Below are 17538 nucleotides of genomic sequence, written 5' to 3'. Positions count from 1 at the left end.
CGGCAGCTGGGAGTGCAGAGAGATGGGGGTTGCCCTGGGCTTCACGCTGGCACCCGGCCCAGCCCACAGGTTCTCTTTGATCCCTCCATTCAAGGCGAGAGGGCTCCAGCATCCTCCTGCCTTCTCCCTGCAGCACCCAGAGGCACAGCACTGCTGCCACTGCAGACGAATCAGGCTTTCCCCATCACAAGAGTGCCTTCAAAGATACACATTTTAAAAATCACATCTTTCTTCTAACGACTGGTTTTTTAAAAAAAAAAAAAGAGTATGCAAATCATCCTGCCACTCCATCAGTCCTTTATCTAATTCTTTCTGAACCCACTGGCCAGTTTCAGGGCTATCTGAGAAGACAAGGAGCCAAAATTATCCCTATCATAAAGTTCTTGGAGAGAGCTAGAGTGGAATCCCTGGGAGAGGTGGGAGCTAAACCTCATTAGACATCACAGAACCCACAGGGACAAGAAGCTGTTCCCAAGGGCAGGAAGGGCCCAGAATAGAAAAAGCGCATTTCCAGGCACCAAGTAATTCTATGAAATGCAGATCCACAGGAAACCAGCTTTCAGAAGCCCTTGTGCTCATCACACTGCTTAGATATTTTAAAAGACACCACTTCCTGTGGACACATTTTTTCTTGAAGTCACATTTCCATTCTTTTCCCTTCAATCATAAGGGTCAAGGAAAAACCCAGCACCAGCTGAGATTCTCGCTGTAGCCATGGGCATGTAGGAAAATGTCAAACTCCATGAGAAATTACCTTTTGGACATGTGTCAGCCCAAGCTGCTCCTTGCACGAAGCTCCTCCAGAGCCTTGCAAAGTCAAACACCCGCTGCAATGGGAAGCTGGGGGGACTTGGGCTGGCTCCAGCCAGGGTGAGCAGCAGGAACCTTAAAGTCAATGGGCTCATGGAGCTCCCCAGATGGCCTCAGCAAATACAGTGGTGGTTTTTTTATATGGCAGATTGCTGATGGCAACTTTCCCTGCCAGTGCAGTCCATGGCAAATTATCCCAGGACTTTGACCCACTGTGTTAATAGATATGTACATAAATGAAGATAGGGAGATAGCTGTGGACCCGCCTTAGCCCAGACTGGGCTGCAATTTGAGAAGCCCGTAGCACTGCTGTCCTTTTTCCTTCACAACAGCCCTTGCACCTATGCATGCCCACCTCTGGCCCCAAGGGATCGTGCTTTTCCTCTCCCTACCCGGGATTTCTACTCTCCTTGTGTGGAGCAGGATGGGGGGAGAGCAGGCAGTGAGGGTGGAAAAACCACTGGCAACTAATCCAGAGGTTCAGCAGCTGCCACTGGCATTTCAGAATGTGACAGCTTTTAGGCCAGATGCCAAACGTCTCTTAGGTTTTAATCTCTCTGTCAGGTCACCTCTCGCTTGTCAATCAAGCGCTGCTCCCGCAGGGGCCGTTGGCACAGGTGCCATCAGACAGGATGCAGCGGACACTCCTACCCACCCTCCAGAAGATTAGCATCAGATGGGACCCCCCAGGCTTGTTCCTTTTTAGCCCCCTGGCCCTACGTCCTCCCACCTACAGAAGCCACCAGCACTTGTTGGTGTGGCGTGGCATGGCCCTGGCCAGCAGCTGGGCTTTGGGTGTGCTTGCTCTGTGCTCAGGATTTAACACTATCTCTCACGCCCTGAGCCGTACCAAAGGCCAGCTGGCACATGGCAGAGGGCTCCAGTGAGCCCCGCAGGCTGCTTGCACTGACCTTGCTGGGACGAGATCACTGGTGGTGTGTAAATAACTCCCTGGTGCAAGCCAAGCAAACGCGGGGGGGACATCAACCCCTGCCAGCCTCTCCTCCCCACAACAGCCTGTCACACATCCAAGGCTAGGGCTGCAAAGTCACACAGAGTGTCCCGTCCTCACAGACCCTCCCCAGGGCACCTGCACATCGTATCCTGTCTCCTGGAAATTCAGGGGGTGCCGCGGCGGGGCTGCACCAAGCAAGCAGAGCAGCCTGCAGTATCCTGAGCAAAAGAGCCCTTCCTGGCCATGGGAATCAGGAGGGAGCCCTGCGGTGGAGAGGCTGAGAGCAGTCACTGCTTCTGCACAGGCTCTGCTCCCCCAGCTCCAGCACTGTGACTCTCCTTCGGTTTTGATGTTTTTCTGGTGCTTGAAGGCCCATGGGGAGAAGAGATGTTTTAACACCTTTCTCCTTGTGCTTCCTCTGGCTGAAGCCGGTACACAAGTGCATGAATGTCCCCCCGCACACACACACAAACATGTATGTACACACACGTGCACAAGGGCCAAGGTATGTATATGCACTGCTGCCCATAGCCTATACAGCCAAGCACATCTTCACAAACACGCATATTCACACATGCCAATGCACTGATGTTCCTGCGTCCTGCATGCACAGGTGACTGTGCAGCAGGGCGTCCCTGTGCAGGCATGCAGGTTCGGGAGGTCCGTTTGTATGCCAGGATGCAGATCAGGGTCACCCATAGGGGCACATGTACGAGAGCAGCTCTCTGTGCAGGACCGCCACACCACACGAGCCGGCCCAGAGCGACATGCATGCAGTCTATAACCACAGCCTTTTATTATGTCACCCAACCACCTGTAATAAATAGTTACGTATCACACTACATGACTTGGCTGCAACTGACAAAGGTCCTGCAAGGCAGGAGAAGCTATTACAGGAACAGATTGCTGGGATAAAATATTAAATTTCCACTTATCAATCTCTTTAATGTGCTATAACTCTAATAGAAGCATTCAGCCTTCTCCCCCTGAACAAATCACCCTCCCCCTGAACTGTCCCCGCACTCCTCCTCTCTGGGGCTGGGAGGAAGAACGCTGGGTGCAGGAGGGGGAGGTTTGTGCCCAGAAGACGGGGGGGAAGCTGCTGCAGGGTTTTCTCTGCGTCAGCCTCCTGTTTTTTTTCTCCCAAGGCTGGCTGCTCACTAGATTGAACTCCATTTATTGCATGCAGCTCTTGAAAGAGGTTTCGTGGTCCACTGACAATCCCTAAATTGCCTGCAAGACCCAAACAAATGTACCTGTAATAGCTGAGTGAGGACGGCTGAGCCCTCCCCAGCACTGGCCTAATCCGTCCTTAGGGAGAGCTGGATAAACATATTCAGATCCCATGAATTATTAAAAGCATTTTTTTAACGTGGCGGAGCCCTGGCCTAACGGGTTGGCTGCTAATCCCTCCTACCAGGGAAGCTGCTGGTGCGCCCCTCCTTCCTTCTCATTTAACCTCAACCCCACAATTCAGAACCTTGGGAATAAATTGAGATTGCAGGCAGGCAGACATCAACCCAAAGTCATTCCCCAGAAATGCTGCCGGTCCCCGCTTCCCTTGCCAGCCCTGCACTAACAGAGCATAAGAACGATGCCCTACAGGTCCCCCAAAAAAACAACAGGACAGGAGACCTTAACTGAAGCCCAGAGGGGGAACCCCCAGACCCTCGTCCCTAGGAGAGCCCAGGCTCACTGCTATCGCGATGCTGAGACAGATAAAACACGGGCAGGTGGCAGCAGGAAATATAAAGAGGGGCTGTACCTGGTGTTCAGGAACACGTGCATTGACAGCACAAAAGACACAGGGTGGCTGAATAGACAAGAACGACGGCAAGAAATGGACGCACAGGCTATGCAGGAATGGAAAATGAGCAATGGTGAAGAGAGCCCGTTTCTCTCTAAGTCTTCTGCAATACTTATCCCACCTCCTTCTCTAAAACTGGGGACTAAGCTTGGAGGCTTTTTCCCTCTGATCACTGTTTCAAATGTGAACCAAGGTGCTAGGGATGGTGCTACTGCAAGGGATGGTTTTCTATTGCTGATAGGACGCAGGTCTGCTCAGTTTCTATCAGGCAGTTGCCTGCACTGCCCCAGAAACACAGTGCCTTTGGTGGCAACTCCATGAAACGGCCAGCCGAAAGGACTTTGACCATGACCTTCACCCGGTTTTGGGTGGCTGGGCAGGGCAGGGTGGCTGCTGCTCCACGCCTGTCCTGAACAAAGAGCTTTGTTATTCTGGTGCCTTTCACTGGCAAATGAAAGATCCCCCAGAGAAAAGCATATACCAGGAACAACTCAGCAGGCAGGGATCCAGCACAAGAGGTGTGAATTAAAGGCCTGCTACAGTGATAATGATCATAAATAAATACTTGACAATTAGCATCTAATTAGCAAATCACATCCATTGACCTCCAAGCATTTGGATAGAGGCAGATTAGCCTGTTTTATCCATGTTACCGAATAGGGGAACTGAGGTGGTGAGGGTGCCAAATACAGTGTTATTGCTGATTTCAGGAGGTCGGCTGCCTGGGCCTCATCTTTTTGCTTGCTCAGCACTTATCCCTGTAGAGAGTGTGTGTGGGGAGCTGGAGGTGGGTGCCTCTGAGAAGCCGGTTTCATCACTCGGGTTAGACACCTCTGAAATGGGTGGGGTGGGTGGCTTGCTATCAGAACAACGGGCACCCTGACTTGCCTCAGGCTGGACAGCTGCAAGGGCTATGAACCCTAGGAACCTGCCCTGCATTTCCCAAGGCTCGGGGAGGTGCCAGCACGCCTCGCTGCTCATCCGGCCCGCAGGCACTGCCCCTGTCTGTGGCATTGGCAGGACACGGGCAGCCGGCTGCTCTCTGCAGTCACAGCGCCGGTGCTCTCCCCAGAGAGAGCAGGTCTGTCCCATAAGACATCACATAGCATCACTTCCCATGGTCTGCATCCTGTGATGCTCCTTTCTGGAGCCCAAGGCTACTCAAGGGTTCACAGCCTGTCAGTAATGGGGCAGCCAGGTGAGCAAGTGCACAAACCAACACGGCATTGGAAGGGGCACAAGTGAAAAAATGTGAATGCTGCTTAACATCAGAAACACCAAACAACATCCTGAACAAATGCCCCATCCACCTCATGCTTTGCTGCCTCAGTGGCAGTCTATATCCTTATGCTATTCCTTCTTCTACCTTCTAAGAAATATCTCCCTGACATGTCTTCCCTTCTCACATGCCCAATGATCTCCCTGAATCCAAACAAGAAGACAAGGGGGAGACAAACCGAATGTATCTTTGTGTGAGAAGGGAAAAGACAGTGAGAGGAAAGGAGAAAAAATCCAAGGCAAACCAGTGCAAAACAAAGAACTTCACTGCTCCCTTTGCATCGCGAAACTCCCCACCCCTAGAAGCAGACACTGGTGATTGAGACAGACATTATGGTGTCAGCCGCTCACACTCTCCTCTTCCCACCTCCTCCTCCTCTCTTTCAGAGCACACCAAATGTTTTCCTACCTGTGACATTGACTTCCACCAAGCCCGACCGGGTACCGATGGCGTTGGAGGCCTCACAGATATACGTGCCCGCCACGCTGTAGGAGACAGGCCCTTTAAAGTAGATGGTGTTGTTCTGGATTTCCACGCTCCCGGGCAGAGTCCCGTTTGGCCTAGGGGAAACAAGACCATGGTTGACCCAAGAGATGATACTCAGCAGGGTCGAGCTGTATTGTAGATGTGACCCTGATGTGCTGGTTCTGTTCTTGCCCTTGGGCAGGTCCAGAACATGGTGGTGCTGGCTGGAAAATATCCATTCATGTAGTTAGCCTTGAAACCAAACCCTCAGACAGAGTGTTATGGCAGTCAGTAGTCTCCAGAGTGAACAAATTGCATGATGAGAATCAGGTTCTTTACACAGACTGGTTACTTTTTTTCCCTTGTCTGTGACTCCAAGGGAGATTGGACGTATTTAGAGCCCTGTCATCTATGATCTATCATCTATTATGCCCATGGCAGAACAGTCAGGTGAGTGTGAAACCAGAATAACGCAAAACTAAGTCTAGAGATACACAGAATAAATGAGCAAAGGCAGATAAAAATTTTAAAAACCCCGTGTGTTAGGAAGACACACATGGCCTGGTTATTCTTAATTACTGAAGCAAAGTAAAGCAATTACTTCTCTTAGGCAATTAAAAATTAGTCAAGTAATTCTATCCCCTCCTCCCAACAAAAATGTGCACATATTGTCAGCAATTTGTAAAAAGCGAAAGGAAATAATGGGAGTATAATTAGGTTTGTGAATAAGCATCTAAATGCACATGTACATATTTTTCATGTCTACCTGTACACATAGGCACACACGTATAGCATATACGTCTTTCTCAGCTACATCAAGGCAATGATCTCAAAGCTGATGGAAGAATAGAATAGCCTAACACTGGTCCTCTGCCTACAGGGCCCTGAATCTACAAAGACACATCTGAAAACTGTGGTGTGGGATGCTGACGAGGCCCTTGCTTCCTCTGACATCTCCCATGGCTGTTGCTCATCACAATGTAAATGAGAGGAGAGGAAAGCATAGCTCAATTCAGGAAAGCATGGCTCAACTCGCCAGCCCTGCTACACAGCGACAGCCGAGACGCCTTGAGTGCCACAAGGGGCATCTTTGCCTCTAACACCTTCCTGGCAACGTTCTGAGGAACCAAGAGAACCCCCTCGGAGTTTAAGTCAAACTGGCAGGGACAACAGAGGGAGAGAGCTGGGGATGATAACTAGAAAAAAGGCAAGAAAAACAATCCTCTTCAGACCTTTCACTGTGAACAGTTTGATCTGGGAAGGGAAATGGGAGACAATATGCCTAGCTTCTTGCAAAGTCATTTTGAGAGGCTCTTTCTTGATGACAAATGCCAGCTGAAAAGAAGAAAGGATCCATTTGATCTTTTTTTTTTTAAAGATACATGAGTGCTTATAGGAAAGAAAGAAAGAGAAGAGAGAACCACATCAGGTTGCATCAATTCCCATCCGACTCCCCAGACACCCTTCGCTCACTTTTCAGTCCCTTTAGTGTGTTCAGCCAAAAGCTGAAACCTTGGAGGACAAGGAATTGCTTCTGTTTCATGTCAGTGGTGTGGGGACGAGTGTTGCAAAGGGGGCTCCTGCTTACAGCCGGGGCTGATTCCAGGGAAAGGTTTTTCCACACACAAATTATGTACTATTTGTGCCCCTTTAAGGAAGGGAAATCCTGGGTCCTTCTCCAGCTCTGCTACTGAAGCACTTTGTGGTGCTGGGCAAATCATTCACCTTGTCACATCTCAGCTGCTTCACATCACCAGGGCAGAATATTACCCCAGTGAAGTGAGAATGGGAAGTGATCCTGGGTGTCGGGGGTGTCTGGGCCCTGATTGACCAGAGGGTGACCGAGGTTTCTAGAGAGGCTTTGTGTCCATGTTCATATGTGCTGCTGAGAGCAGAAGCGTTGCAGGCACTTACAGCTTCCATTCATAGGTGTGAGCTGGGGGGTTGGCATCAGATTTGCATATCAGCTTCACATCCTTCCGGTTGAGAAACCAGTTGCCATCAAAGCCCTCAATAGTGACTTCTGGCTCATCTGTAGGGGGACAAAAAAAGGTCAAAAAGCAGGGTGGAAAAGGAGAGCAAAGAGTTATGGAAAAGGAAGGGGGACAAAATGAAATGGGAAGAGATGAGGGGGAAGGGGTGGGAGAGGGAGAGAGATTGCAAAGCGGGAAAGATGATGGGACAGGGAATGTGAGGGATGGTGAAGGAAGGAGAGAGAGAAGGCGAGGAACAAAGGGACATGGCAGAGGCAGAGAGGAAGAAGGTGTGAAAAAGAGAAAGCATATGATTATTCCAAGGGATCACTTAATTTTTACTCTCCAGAAGAAGAAAGCAGCCTCCTATTTCTTCCCTTCAGAAAAACCCCCTTTTGCCAGACCTCATCGCCCACCCCAGGGGCTGCTCTGCAGTCCTGCCCGCACTTACACTGCACGTTGAGGGTGATGCTGTCGGTGAAGCGGTCCAGCTGGTAATTCACCACGCACATGAGCTGCTGCCGGTGGGCTTCCCGGCTCGGCACCAGCCGGTACCGGCTGATCACCGTGATCGTGCCGTTGCTGTTCCGGATCTCCTGAAACTCCGCCTCCCCTTTGAGCTTGGTGTCCCAGGTGACAGTGCTGGGGGGCTTCCCATTAGAGGAGGTGCAGGTAGCTACCAAGATCTTTTCTGTCCTGCCAGACTTAGCTATAAGTGGCCGCTTGGTGCCCTCCATCCGATTCGTAGGCTTGGCTGCAGGGAAGTGCAAAAAGGAGAAGGAGAAAAGGGTACACAGGGATGGTTAGAAAAGCAATGCTACTCTTTCTACTACAAGTAGCACCACTGAGCCTGTGACAGACCTTGTGGCGAATCCAGAGCTGCTGCAAATTGCCAGCAACCTACTCTGGGGAAAGAACGGTGGAGGTGCCTTAGATTCAGGGATACATGATGCCAATCCTTTTCAGACACTGTGTTTCAGCCCTATGTTAGGATGAAAGACTGAAACTGGAAAGCACGTGAATCACATAGACCTCGGGTGGCATCTATTCACTCACAACCCCAAGCTCCATGGACAACCTCTACTTGTGCTCAGGATCTCTCTGTTGTCTTTCTCTCTGTTCACTTGACAGCCACCAGCTCATTACAACTCACCACTCCCTTAGGGAACAGGTCACTGTTACTGCACCTGCATTAAGAGAAAGGGGAACTGAGGCCTGGAAAGAGGAAAAGGCGCTCCTGTGATAGCTCAGTAAACCACCTACCCTGGGTTCCCTGCTCTTCACTTCTTTACAGTCAACTTGAAAGATCATCATAGGTAAAATTTACACCCAAATTTCACCTTTGCCCTGAGGTCCCAGGACACGAGTCTCAGGTCTCTCCAGATCTGTTTAACTGGAGGCAATGGTTCACAGTACAGAGCTTGTTCAGGATCTTACCCAGCACAGTGAGGTTCAGTTGACTTTCCCGGTTGCCAGTTGGGAAGGTAGCAAACTCACAGATGTAAACTCCCTCATCCTCCAGCTCCAGCCGAGAGAGCTGAATGGTGCCGTCTTTGAAGGAAGGATTCCGAAAAGTCACCCGCTCTTTGTATGGAGAGAGGATGGAGACCCCCATGGCGGGGTTGTAGATGGCCACATTCTGCTTGGAGCCGTTGGTGGCTTTTTGCCACGTGACCTGCGTGATCTTGACATTAGGGAGCGGGTTGGTGAAGCTGCAGTGCAGGACCACATCTGTCCCGATAAACCCCGACACTGTGTCATTGACTAAGACAGTCTGAGCTTGCAGCCCTGCAATAAAATAGAAAGACATAAATATATGTGTAATTCTAAGAGAAAAACAAAGGTTATTGGATACTGGGCCCATGAACCCCTTTATTTATTCCATTTGCTTCTTCCCGGTGTGGCTGATACAAGAACAGTCTATGGCTACAGGCACTCAGTACTTTCTGCAACTACCTGCATCCACCTGCAGCTTCGTTCCTGTTCATAAACACCTTCCTTCCCACCATTATTAATAGTTTTCACACTTCGCTACAATCAGCCCTAATGCTCTGCAGCCAGCCTAGGGCTCATGATCACCAAAAGGCACAAAGTTGGATCAATAACACCTTCCTTCCTTTTGTCTTCAGCTTTGGATGACATTAAATCGGTTATTGTAAATGTACAGAGCATGTGCCTCTGCAGGCATATGAAAGCCCTGATATTTATCAGCACAGCATATCCTAACGTGCTAACACACACTCAGACATCCATTTAATGCAGTTGGAAATGTGTCAGTAATTAAATGAGCTGCAAAGACTCAGCCCTGATTTCAGAGTAGCAATAGTTCCCATGTAAGAACAGATTTACAGCGGAGCCGATCCACCTTGCACAATCTACCTGCATGATCTAGATCATTTTTGTGGCTTTTTAACCCCATTTAGGAACCTTCCATCTTGATTTTGTGGAGTAAAGATGAAAGGAGCTTTGGAAAAGAGCTATTCAGTCTCAGTTGATTCCCCTCCTGACAGCTGGACAGACTGACCCTGAAATTCATCTTTGGCTGCCACTGTGTCTTTCTCTAATCTGTATGTTTAGAGATAATGCTCTGGCAATTATATAGCTGGTATTTATATGATAAATACAATAGAGAAGCAAGGTGGTAAGAACAAGAAAAGCGGGTTTTGCTTACTGCTTCTGGCTGAATCTGAAACTGGATGTATTCTGGGAGACCGAGAGTAAAGGAAAGAAACGGGTAATAAAAAAAGAAAGATGTACAAAGAGTGAGGAACATAGAAGTGTAATGAAATAGAAAGAGGCTGGGGAAAGAGGAAAAATGCGTACCACAAGAAACAGGACAGCATCTTCTAACCAAGGGGGACATCTAACCCTCTTCTTCTTGCCTTTCTCCTTCCCTCCCGCCAAGCCCGTGACCCGAGGACAAGCCTCGACAATCCAGCCTGGCCGTGAGACGCCATCAGTTGACCACAGTCATCAGCAGTTCAGACCGAAACTCAGTCTCTAGAGCTTTGTGTGAACTTGCCCCCTTTCCCTGAGCCAAGCACCATTTGCCCCACACCCCAGCATTGTGGCTGGAGTGTTTTTCAGTGCTTACAGCCACAGCAAAGCACTGGTGCCCTCAAGTGCCTGCATGCATGAAGCCATCGAGTCCTTAGAAAACCAGGGGGATGTTCCTGCTCTGGTAAAGTCACAGCTGGACCATGTTTCTCCACACCAACCAGAGGTACTGGCGTGCCGGAGATGGATGTCCAGGGAGTAAGACACGCTGAAACACTTCTCTGACACCAGCATGGCCCACAACGGCTTTCCTGATGAAATGAGGGCACCGGGTGCAGAACAAGGCTGGGTTTAGATAATGCTATGCCAGGACCTGAATAAAGAACAGGTGGACGGGGAGGGGGGAGACGTCTCCAACATGCTTTGCAGCATATGCTGCTCCTTGTACCCTGGAGGTGAGAGAGCCTCTTGCAGAATTGCCCACACCTGCGGAGGTGAGCAACAGCTTTGCCAAGCAGTCTGGCTCTGAAGTCTTCAAGCATGTGGGAGCTTGCCGGAGAGCAAAAGCAATCACGTAGCAGAGGCCCTGGGAACAACCTGCCGCCCATCCCACGGCTGCCCGGCTGTAGGTGTGCTCAGCGCTCCCTCGCTCTCCTGAGGCTGAAGGGAGAGCGGATTCTTCAGCACCGGTCCCCACCTCTTTCACGAAGCGCCTGTGCCCCCGAGCAGGGCCTGCCCGGGGCTGGGGCGCTGGCACAGCTGGCTCTGCGCCCACACAAGCTCCCTGACCCCCCACAGCCCTCAGCGGTTCCTTTTGAACCAGGCTTTCGACATCCCAATAAAAGAGGCCCCATTCGCAACCGTAGGAAGTCGTGGCTCAGCACCTTCTCACAGTGCCAGAAAAGAGACATGAGCCGAAAGCCCAGGGAGGAGAGGACGGAAAGCCACGCGCTCCTGCTCGCAGTTGTCCTTGCAGGGTAGCTGGGTAGCCTGGTCTCTCCATAGAGAGGCATGAAGATGGGGAACATGGCAAGCCAGGCTGAAGGCCACCACCGCCCAAGGATGGGCACCTAAGATGTGCTCCATAAATAAAGATATTGGCAGCCAACCTGGCAGAGAATGTGGTACATATCACAAGAGAGAGATCAATCCAACATTTCACTCCATCATTACTATGTCCTTTCTTTATGGTATGATTTCTCTGCAAATTAATGAGTGGCCCTTTTATAAATCAGGTAACTTCTCCTGACCTTGAGTGTTGTAACGATTCTCACTGCACCCTCCCGCCCCTGCCATGGGCTCCATGCACCAGTGCGGACTGTACCTGGACACATATTGGAGAAAAAGCAGACTTTGGTGCTGAACAACCTGATCCTGAGCCAGACTCCAGCATGGACCTGCAGAACCTTCCTCTACCGGCTGCAGGGTCAGACTTTCAGCTTAGGAAAAAGCTGGTGCCAGTTGGGGACTGCTTGCCAACACCCAAATGCTGCCAGTGCTAGGATTCAGGTCCCTACATGTAGCAGCTTTAACAAAAACACATTCCAAACTTTCTAGAGGCTTCAGGGCAAAAGGGAAAAAACACCAAAAAAACAAAGAAAATAAAATACAAAACAACCAACCCACAGCAGAAGAAATAACAAAACAAACCAAACAAAAAATACCCCCCCCCCAAAAAAACCCCAAACACTGTGCGGAAACCGTGTTTCCTTTCCAGGTGACTGAGTAACTCGTGGCTCTTTTGCAAGGCAGGGTGAGCTCTTTATGTTCCACTCCCCCAAGCCTCTCATGGGGGTAGCAGCGCACCCGTTGCTCTGCTCTGTACCACAGCAATAGCACCCACACTGTAACAGGAACGATGTGGAAGGGGAACGTTGTAAAGGGGTGTTTGTGAGTTGCTGGAGCAGCTTCCCATGCTCCCCATCCTAAATCAGAAGCTAGAGGATAAACTAGCTGCTGTCATGCTCTGGGGAGCATTTGTTTGCAAAGTGACTGAGCTGGGCTGGCGGGTCTTCCCTCGCCCCGTTACACACTCAATAATTCATCAGGGCAAATGCATAGATAATTGATGGCAATAAGCGTGCAAGGCCAGGAGAGGAGGAGAAAATAAAATCACTAATCAGCCTCTGGAGAGGCTTGATCATATTAAGCAGGATGTGTGTGTGCATGTGCAGTGCTGAGTGATGTGTGTGGTCGCTATGGCAGAGAAGAGGCTTTGGGATATATCCTGCCATTTGCAGCTCCTATGCCAGATCTCCCAGTGCCACCAAGCCACTCTGCCACCTCCCAGGGGACAGCCGGCACACCAGGAAAGATTAACTGTATAGGCTGAAGCTTGCTGAGTTGCATTTTGCTCACTAGTTTTTTGGTGTTATTTTTTTGTTGAGGACCAAAAGTAATAAAAAAGGCCCAGCTGAGTGCCAAAGATGTGTTGGTGCCAAGACCTCATTAGTGGAGACCTCTGAGATCCTGCTCCTCCACCTTGGCCTCTGAAGTGGTTTGTGTTGATGCCTTTCCCCACGATCCCAAACCCAGATATTCACTAGGTCATGCCAGGCCTTGGGGGCACCGTGCAGAACTCGGGGTGCCCTGCGGCACAGGCAGCAGGCTGGGAAGGGAGATCTGGACTCTCTGGGTGTGAGGAGTGCTGGGGAGGGGGCAGACTAAGTGGCAGCTGGTGGTTCTTGAACCTGGAGACTCTTTCTTCTAAAATCTCAGGAGGCGGTGTTACACTGAGGCTCCCACACTTGCAAATCTGGTTCTTGCTCCCCCATATAGAAAGCTCTGGAAATGATCTCCAGGTTCTCGTGAGGTCTGTCACAACAGCCAGCCTCCAATCAATGCCTCTTTGTTAAGAACCATGCGAACTCCACACTGCTTTGCACAACCTTGCCTCTGCTGAGCCTCTCACCAGTTTCCCTCCCTCCTATTCCTTGATACCCATCTCACCCCAAGGGCATTGAAACAGCCCTTGGCAGAACCACGATGAGCCACCCTTTGGTGTGGCAATAGGATGGCTGATGCAGATGTCAGAGCAATCACTCCTAATAGACTTTGCATCACTTAGAACTAATCTGAAGTTTGACAGTAGCCAGAGCTTACAAAAGGACAAAACAATGCATCATGCTTCAACCTACAAAAGACTCAGCACAAAGCACCTGATTTTGCACCCTTGCACTGCACCTTGACTATGGGCAATGACGTCCTGTACGTGGTCCCATGTGCCTCACAGGCAATTCAAACAGAACCTTCCGTGAGGGGAAAAATGGGATGGAACAGGAGCTCAAAACTTTCTAGCTGGTGGCACTTAATTTTTCTTCTGGTATTTCTGAATTCATCTTTCAACCCTTTCCTATTTTTAAGTGGAAATCAAGGTCTGACATACAGCCGTTGTGGGGCAGAATGCAACCATTCTCCACAAGCCCAAAGGAACACCACAGGTGTGTTAGGCACGGTGGGAAATGGGAAAATAGATCCTAAATCCCAGCATGGTAACTTCAGGTGGCAAGAACCAAAGGCTTGCGCTGGCACTTGGCCAAGACAGTGGGGTTAATACCTTTCTTCTTGCCAAACAGACTTTGCATTGATTGCCAGGCATTCAAATCAGTACTCGGCTGCTTCTCCAAGGAGCACAGCACCCGCCTCACCCAGCTTAGTCAATGGCTTGCAGCCGACTGCAATGCAGGAGTGGTCTCCAGTGAGTCTCCAGTGACTCACGGACATGCACTTCCTGACTTTCACTGGAGCTCTGTGTGTCATGCACTCTTTCAGTTCTGCCCCATTTAAATGTGGAGCTTGAACACCAAAGGGATTAGAAGAGGAAGACTGAGTTTCCAGCACAAGGGGAGAGAGAGCCTTAGAAACAAAGATGAGAGAGTAAAAGATGCGGCAAGGTTATAGCTCCAGGTGGCACGGCTGCATGTGAAAGCAAAAAGCCAAAGATAACATTGTGATGGGGTGGGGGCACACCAAGAGAAACTGCAAGCCCAAGCGTCCCCCCAGCTGGGAGCTGATGGGGAAATGGCAGCATGTACAACGGCCCACCTGGCTCTCATCCAAATCCCTCTCGGAAAAGAAAGAAGAGGCTTGGCTTTGGCTTGCAAATGGAAAACACACGGCCTTTAACTCTAGGTCACTGGTTCATATCCAGAACCGGAACACAGTAGCAACAGCAGAGATGTTATTATCTGAGGACCAGTCGATGGCTTACATTGAGTGAAGCCTCTAGCCAGCCCTTGATTTGCTCTCTGCTGGGACAGGACGGTGGAGATGCCATTGGGATAAAGCAGGGTTGCCTTCTCCTGCCTACACAGTATTTCCTCTTTGGACAAATGGAGCCTAAGGATCCACTTGAATTAAACACCTTTCCCACAGGGCCTGATCCATTGAGGCCATGCTTGTTCTCTCTTAATATTTGGGAAGTCTATTCATTGAGCCACCACTGGGATTCACACGAAGGCCCTAGCCAAGACCAAGGCCATGTTTGTCTTAGGTGTTCTTCATAGAAATTAGGTGAAATAAAAGCAGACGCCAGGTGAGATCAGCCACAGATCAAACAGACAGTGACAAGCAGGGATGAACACCAGACTAGACAACTAGTTCTTGCTGTTTGTGCTTCAGCCTTGCAAATAGCCCCAGCTGAGGACAACCTTCCAGCTCTATAGGGAAAGGGCTGCAAACCAGAGGAGTGGGAAGGGAATGACCACGTCTGCCTTTGCTCCCGGCTTTCACTCTTTGCTGTGCCTCTCCTGGCTTTCACACAGCCTCTTTGCTTCACCCCCCAAGTCAAGGGGAGGGGAACATGCCCCATGGCAAGAGCAGCAAGGCTGGCAGAGCAGGGCTCCTGCTGAAAGAGCTGACACAGCACTGGGAAAGGCCTTCCTGCTGTAAAGCTATGAAACCCCATGCTCAGCAACAAAGCACAAAGGCTCCTCAGTCACCACGGAGGAGCCAGCTCCTGCTGCCCGCCCTGCCCCGCAAGCATGTCAGCTAATCCTTCAGCAGAGCTGCCAGTTCCCACACACCTGAGCAGAGACCCAGACTGCCCTTTGCCTCCGCCCGACGTGCGGCAGCTCAGCGCTTGGCCCACTTTCCCGGCAGCGCAGCCTGGCCCTCCAGGTCTTTTAGGCTGGACTTTACTCCAGCTCTTTTCCCACTGTGTGCTCTTACTCGTACCTGTCCGGTGCCTGCCTTCAGAAGACTCTCACCTCCTTCACCCCGTGGCCTCATGCAATTTATTATAGCTAAGTCACATCTCCCTTCTGCCACTGCCACCTCCCTCCCTAAGGTGGGAGAGGGCTGCCCCTCTACCTGGTCTACAACGCTTCTTTGACTTGCTCTTCCTCCATTTTAGCCTCCGTTTTCCCACCCTTCTTGTGTCTCTCTGACACCACCACCACACTCCAGGCCGCTCACTCGCCTCTTCTCATCCCTAGCCACCAGCTCCTGTGGAGTGGCAGCCACCAGTGGATATGTCCAGGATCTCAAGTCTACGCTAGGAAAAGCAGGCAGCTGGCCAGGGTCAACGAAGAAAAACAGATCAAAGTGTCTTCTCTGAAGAATCATCTCTTTGGCTGATGGCAAGGAAAAAGCCAGGGTCTCTCACTCACCAACTCTGCCCCATAAACAAGAGGGAAGACTGAGAAAGGGGATCACATGCAGAGCCAATGCTTATTTGGTGGTTGGGTGGGGAAGCAAGGGCAGAAAAGAACAGTACAGCTGGAAGAACAAGTGTGGAGGAGGGGAAAGCTGAAGAATTGAGCAGAGGGAAGCTAATTAAGCTGAGACTGTCCTGAGACCTTATCTTGATGGGCTTAGTCCCCAAATGTATATGAGCATTTTCTCTGCCTTTGCTTCTTTCTTGGGCTTCTGCATTGCCTTGGATGTTGTTCAAGGAGCCTTGGTCCAGAGCTAAATATTCTCACTATTGGAGCTCTCCAGGTGCTAAGGAGGAGGGATTTAATGAAGAGCTGTGAAGAGAGGATCAAGATAGTAACCCATAGAGAGTCTCATTTCCGAAATGAACTTGAGACTGAAGAGACTCAACAAAAATACCAAAAATAAACTCGACGGCACAGAAAGAGCGAACATCAGATCCTTCTTTCCCTCCCCGGGCTGACAGCTCAGAGTGGGAGCAGGAAACGGGAGCTCTCAGGGCTCGGCTGGGATGACTCACTCGCCTCCACAATGGGAACGGGACAAAGCCGAAACTCTGCTGATTCAGGCGTGACTTCAGCGCCGGGTTAATGGCTGGCAGCCCTCATGTCACTGCCCTCACCAGCCCCGCCGCTCCAATTTTCCCTGCCCTCAGTAAAATCTTTTATCAAAGGGGTAGATACCAGGTCACAGGAAATTACCAAAGGATACAAACTCTCTGGTCTTCTGTCCAAGATACGGTGAAAACGCGCCCCTGCCAAACCATGCTGGTATTGGCCAGGCCTGTAATTTTTCAAAACTCCTACTTTCCTATAGTTTAAATGCATGCTAACCAATCACAGCTTCTTACTGTGGTCTTCTTTCCTCTTGTCTTTGCTCCCATTATCCTTTGGGTATATAAAACATTCCTGATATTTCACTATCTCCTTGAGTTAAAGAGAAACATTTTCTACTGTTGCGAGCAGGAATGCCATGCTCTGTTTTACTGTAATTCCTTTGAAGATAGAAAGAATACATTCTTTTTTTGTGACCAGAAAAAATGATATATGTTCTGGTGGCTCATGGAGCCATCAGTCGACAGCTACGAAAAATCTTTGCAAACAACATGAACGCAAACACGGCACCCAAGAGATGCGATGGACAGACACCCTTTGCTGGCCGACTGCTGCTGATTCCTCCCGTAATGTGTTTTGCCTTGCCCTAGAGATATTTCTTCAGGAAAGTGGAAGAGACCCAGACCTCCTAATTTCGCCTGGGTTGTTTAAGGATTTCTGCCCATAAACAACGGGCTGTAAAGAACAGTGTGTACATATAAACAAAAACTCAGTGCCCTGCCTGATTTCCAGCCTGCTTCTGCTCACCCTTCTTATCATCAAGGCCCTGTGCGGGGAACTAATTTTACAAATTACACCTCTTCCCAGATTAATGACCTCCACGGTGCAGTGACAGACACCAGGCTTCAGTCCTACGTGGGTTCCATCTGTAGGAATAAGTCTCCATATTTATAGAAAGCTTTGCATCTTCAAAAGGCTTTTCAAACTAACTAATTAATCCTCCAACACCCTGAGAGGCAGGGAAGTATTATTACCCCTACTTT

At 50.0% G+C, this 17538-nt stretch overlaps 1 protein-coding gene across 5 annotated transcripts in view; it reads right to left on the bottom strand.

The window, feature by feature from the left end:
• Positions 1-17538, bottom strand: part of NECTIN1 (nectin cell adhesion molecule 1) — a 93927-nt gene that overhangs the window by 41889 nt on the left and 34500 nt on the right. For 4 of the 5 annotated variants that reach the window (XR_010467882.1, XM_065040276.1, XM_065040277.1 and 1 more), the window contains exons 2-5: positions 8727-9077; positions 7741-8043; positions 7231-7348; positions 5260-5411 (exon numbers count right to left, since the gene is read on the bottom strand). Coding sequence is in view for 4 of the 5 variants with exons in the window: in XM_065040276.1 (XP_064896348.1) it covers positions 5260-5411; positions 7231-7348; positions 7741-8043; positions 8727-9077 (924 nt within the window). In the remaining variant the exon portion in view is untranslated. Of the gene's footprint in view, positions 1-5259; positions 5412-7230; positions 7349-7740; positions 8044-8726; positions 9115-17538 lie in introns of those variants that run through there. The other variant, XM_065040279.1, reaches the window with a different exon arrangement.

This window comes from Columba livia, chromosome 24 (assembly GCF_036013475.1).
Source record: "Columba livia isolate bColLiv1 breed racing homer chromosome 24, bColLiv1.pat.W.v2, whole genome shotgun sequence".
Classification (NCBI taxonomy): Eukaryota; Metazoa; Chordata; class Aves; order Columbiformes; family Columbidae; genus Columba; species Columba livia.
This window is presented reverse-complemented; position numbering and strand designations above follow the sequence as displayed.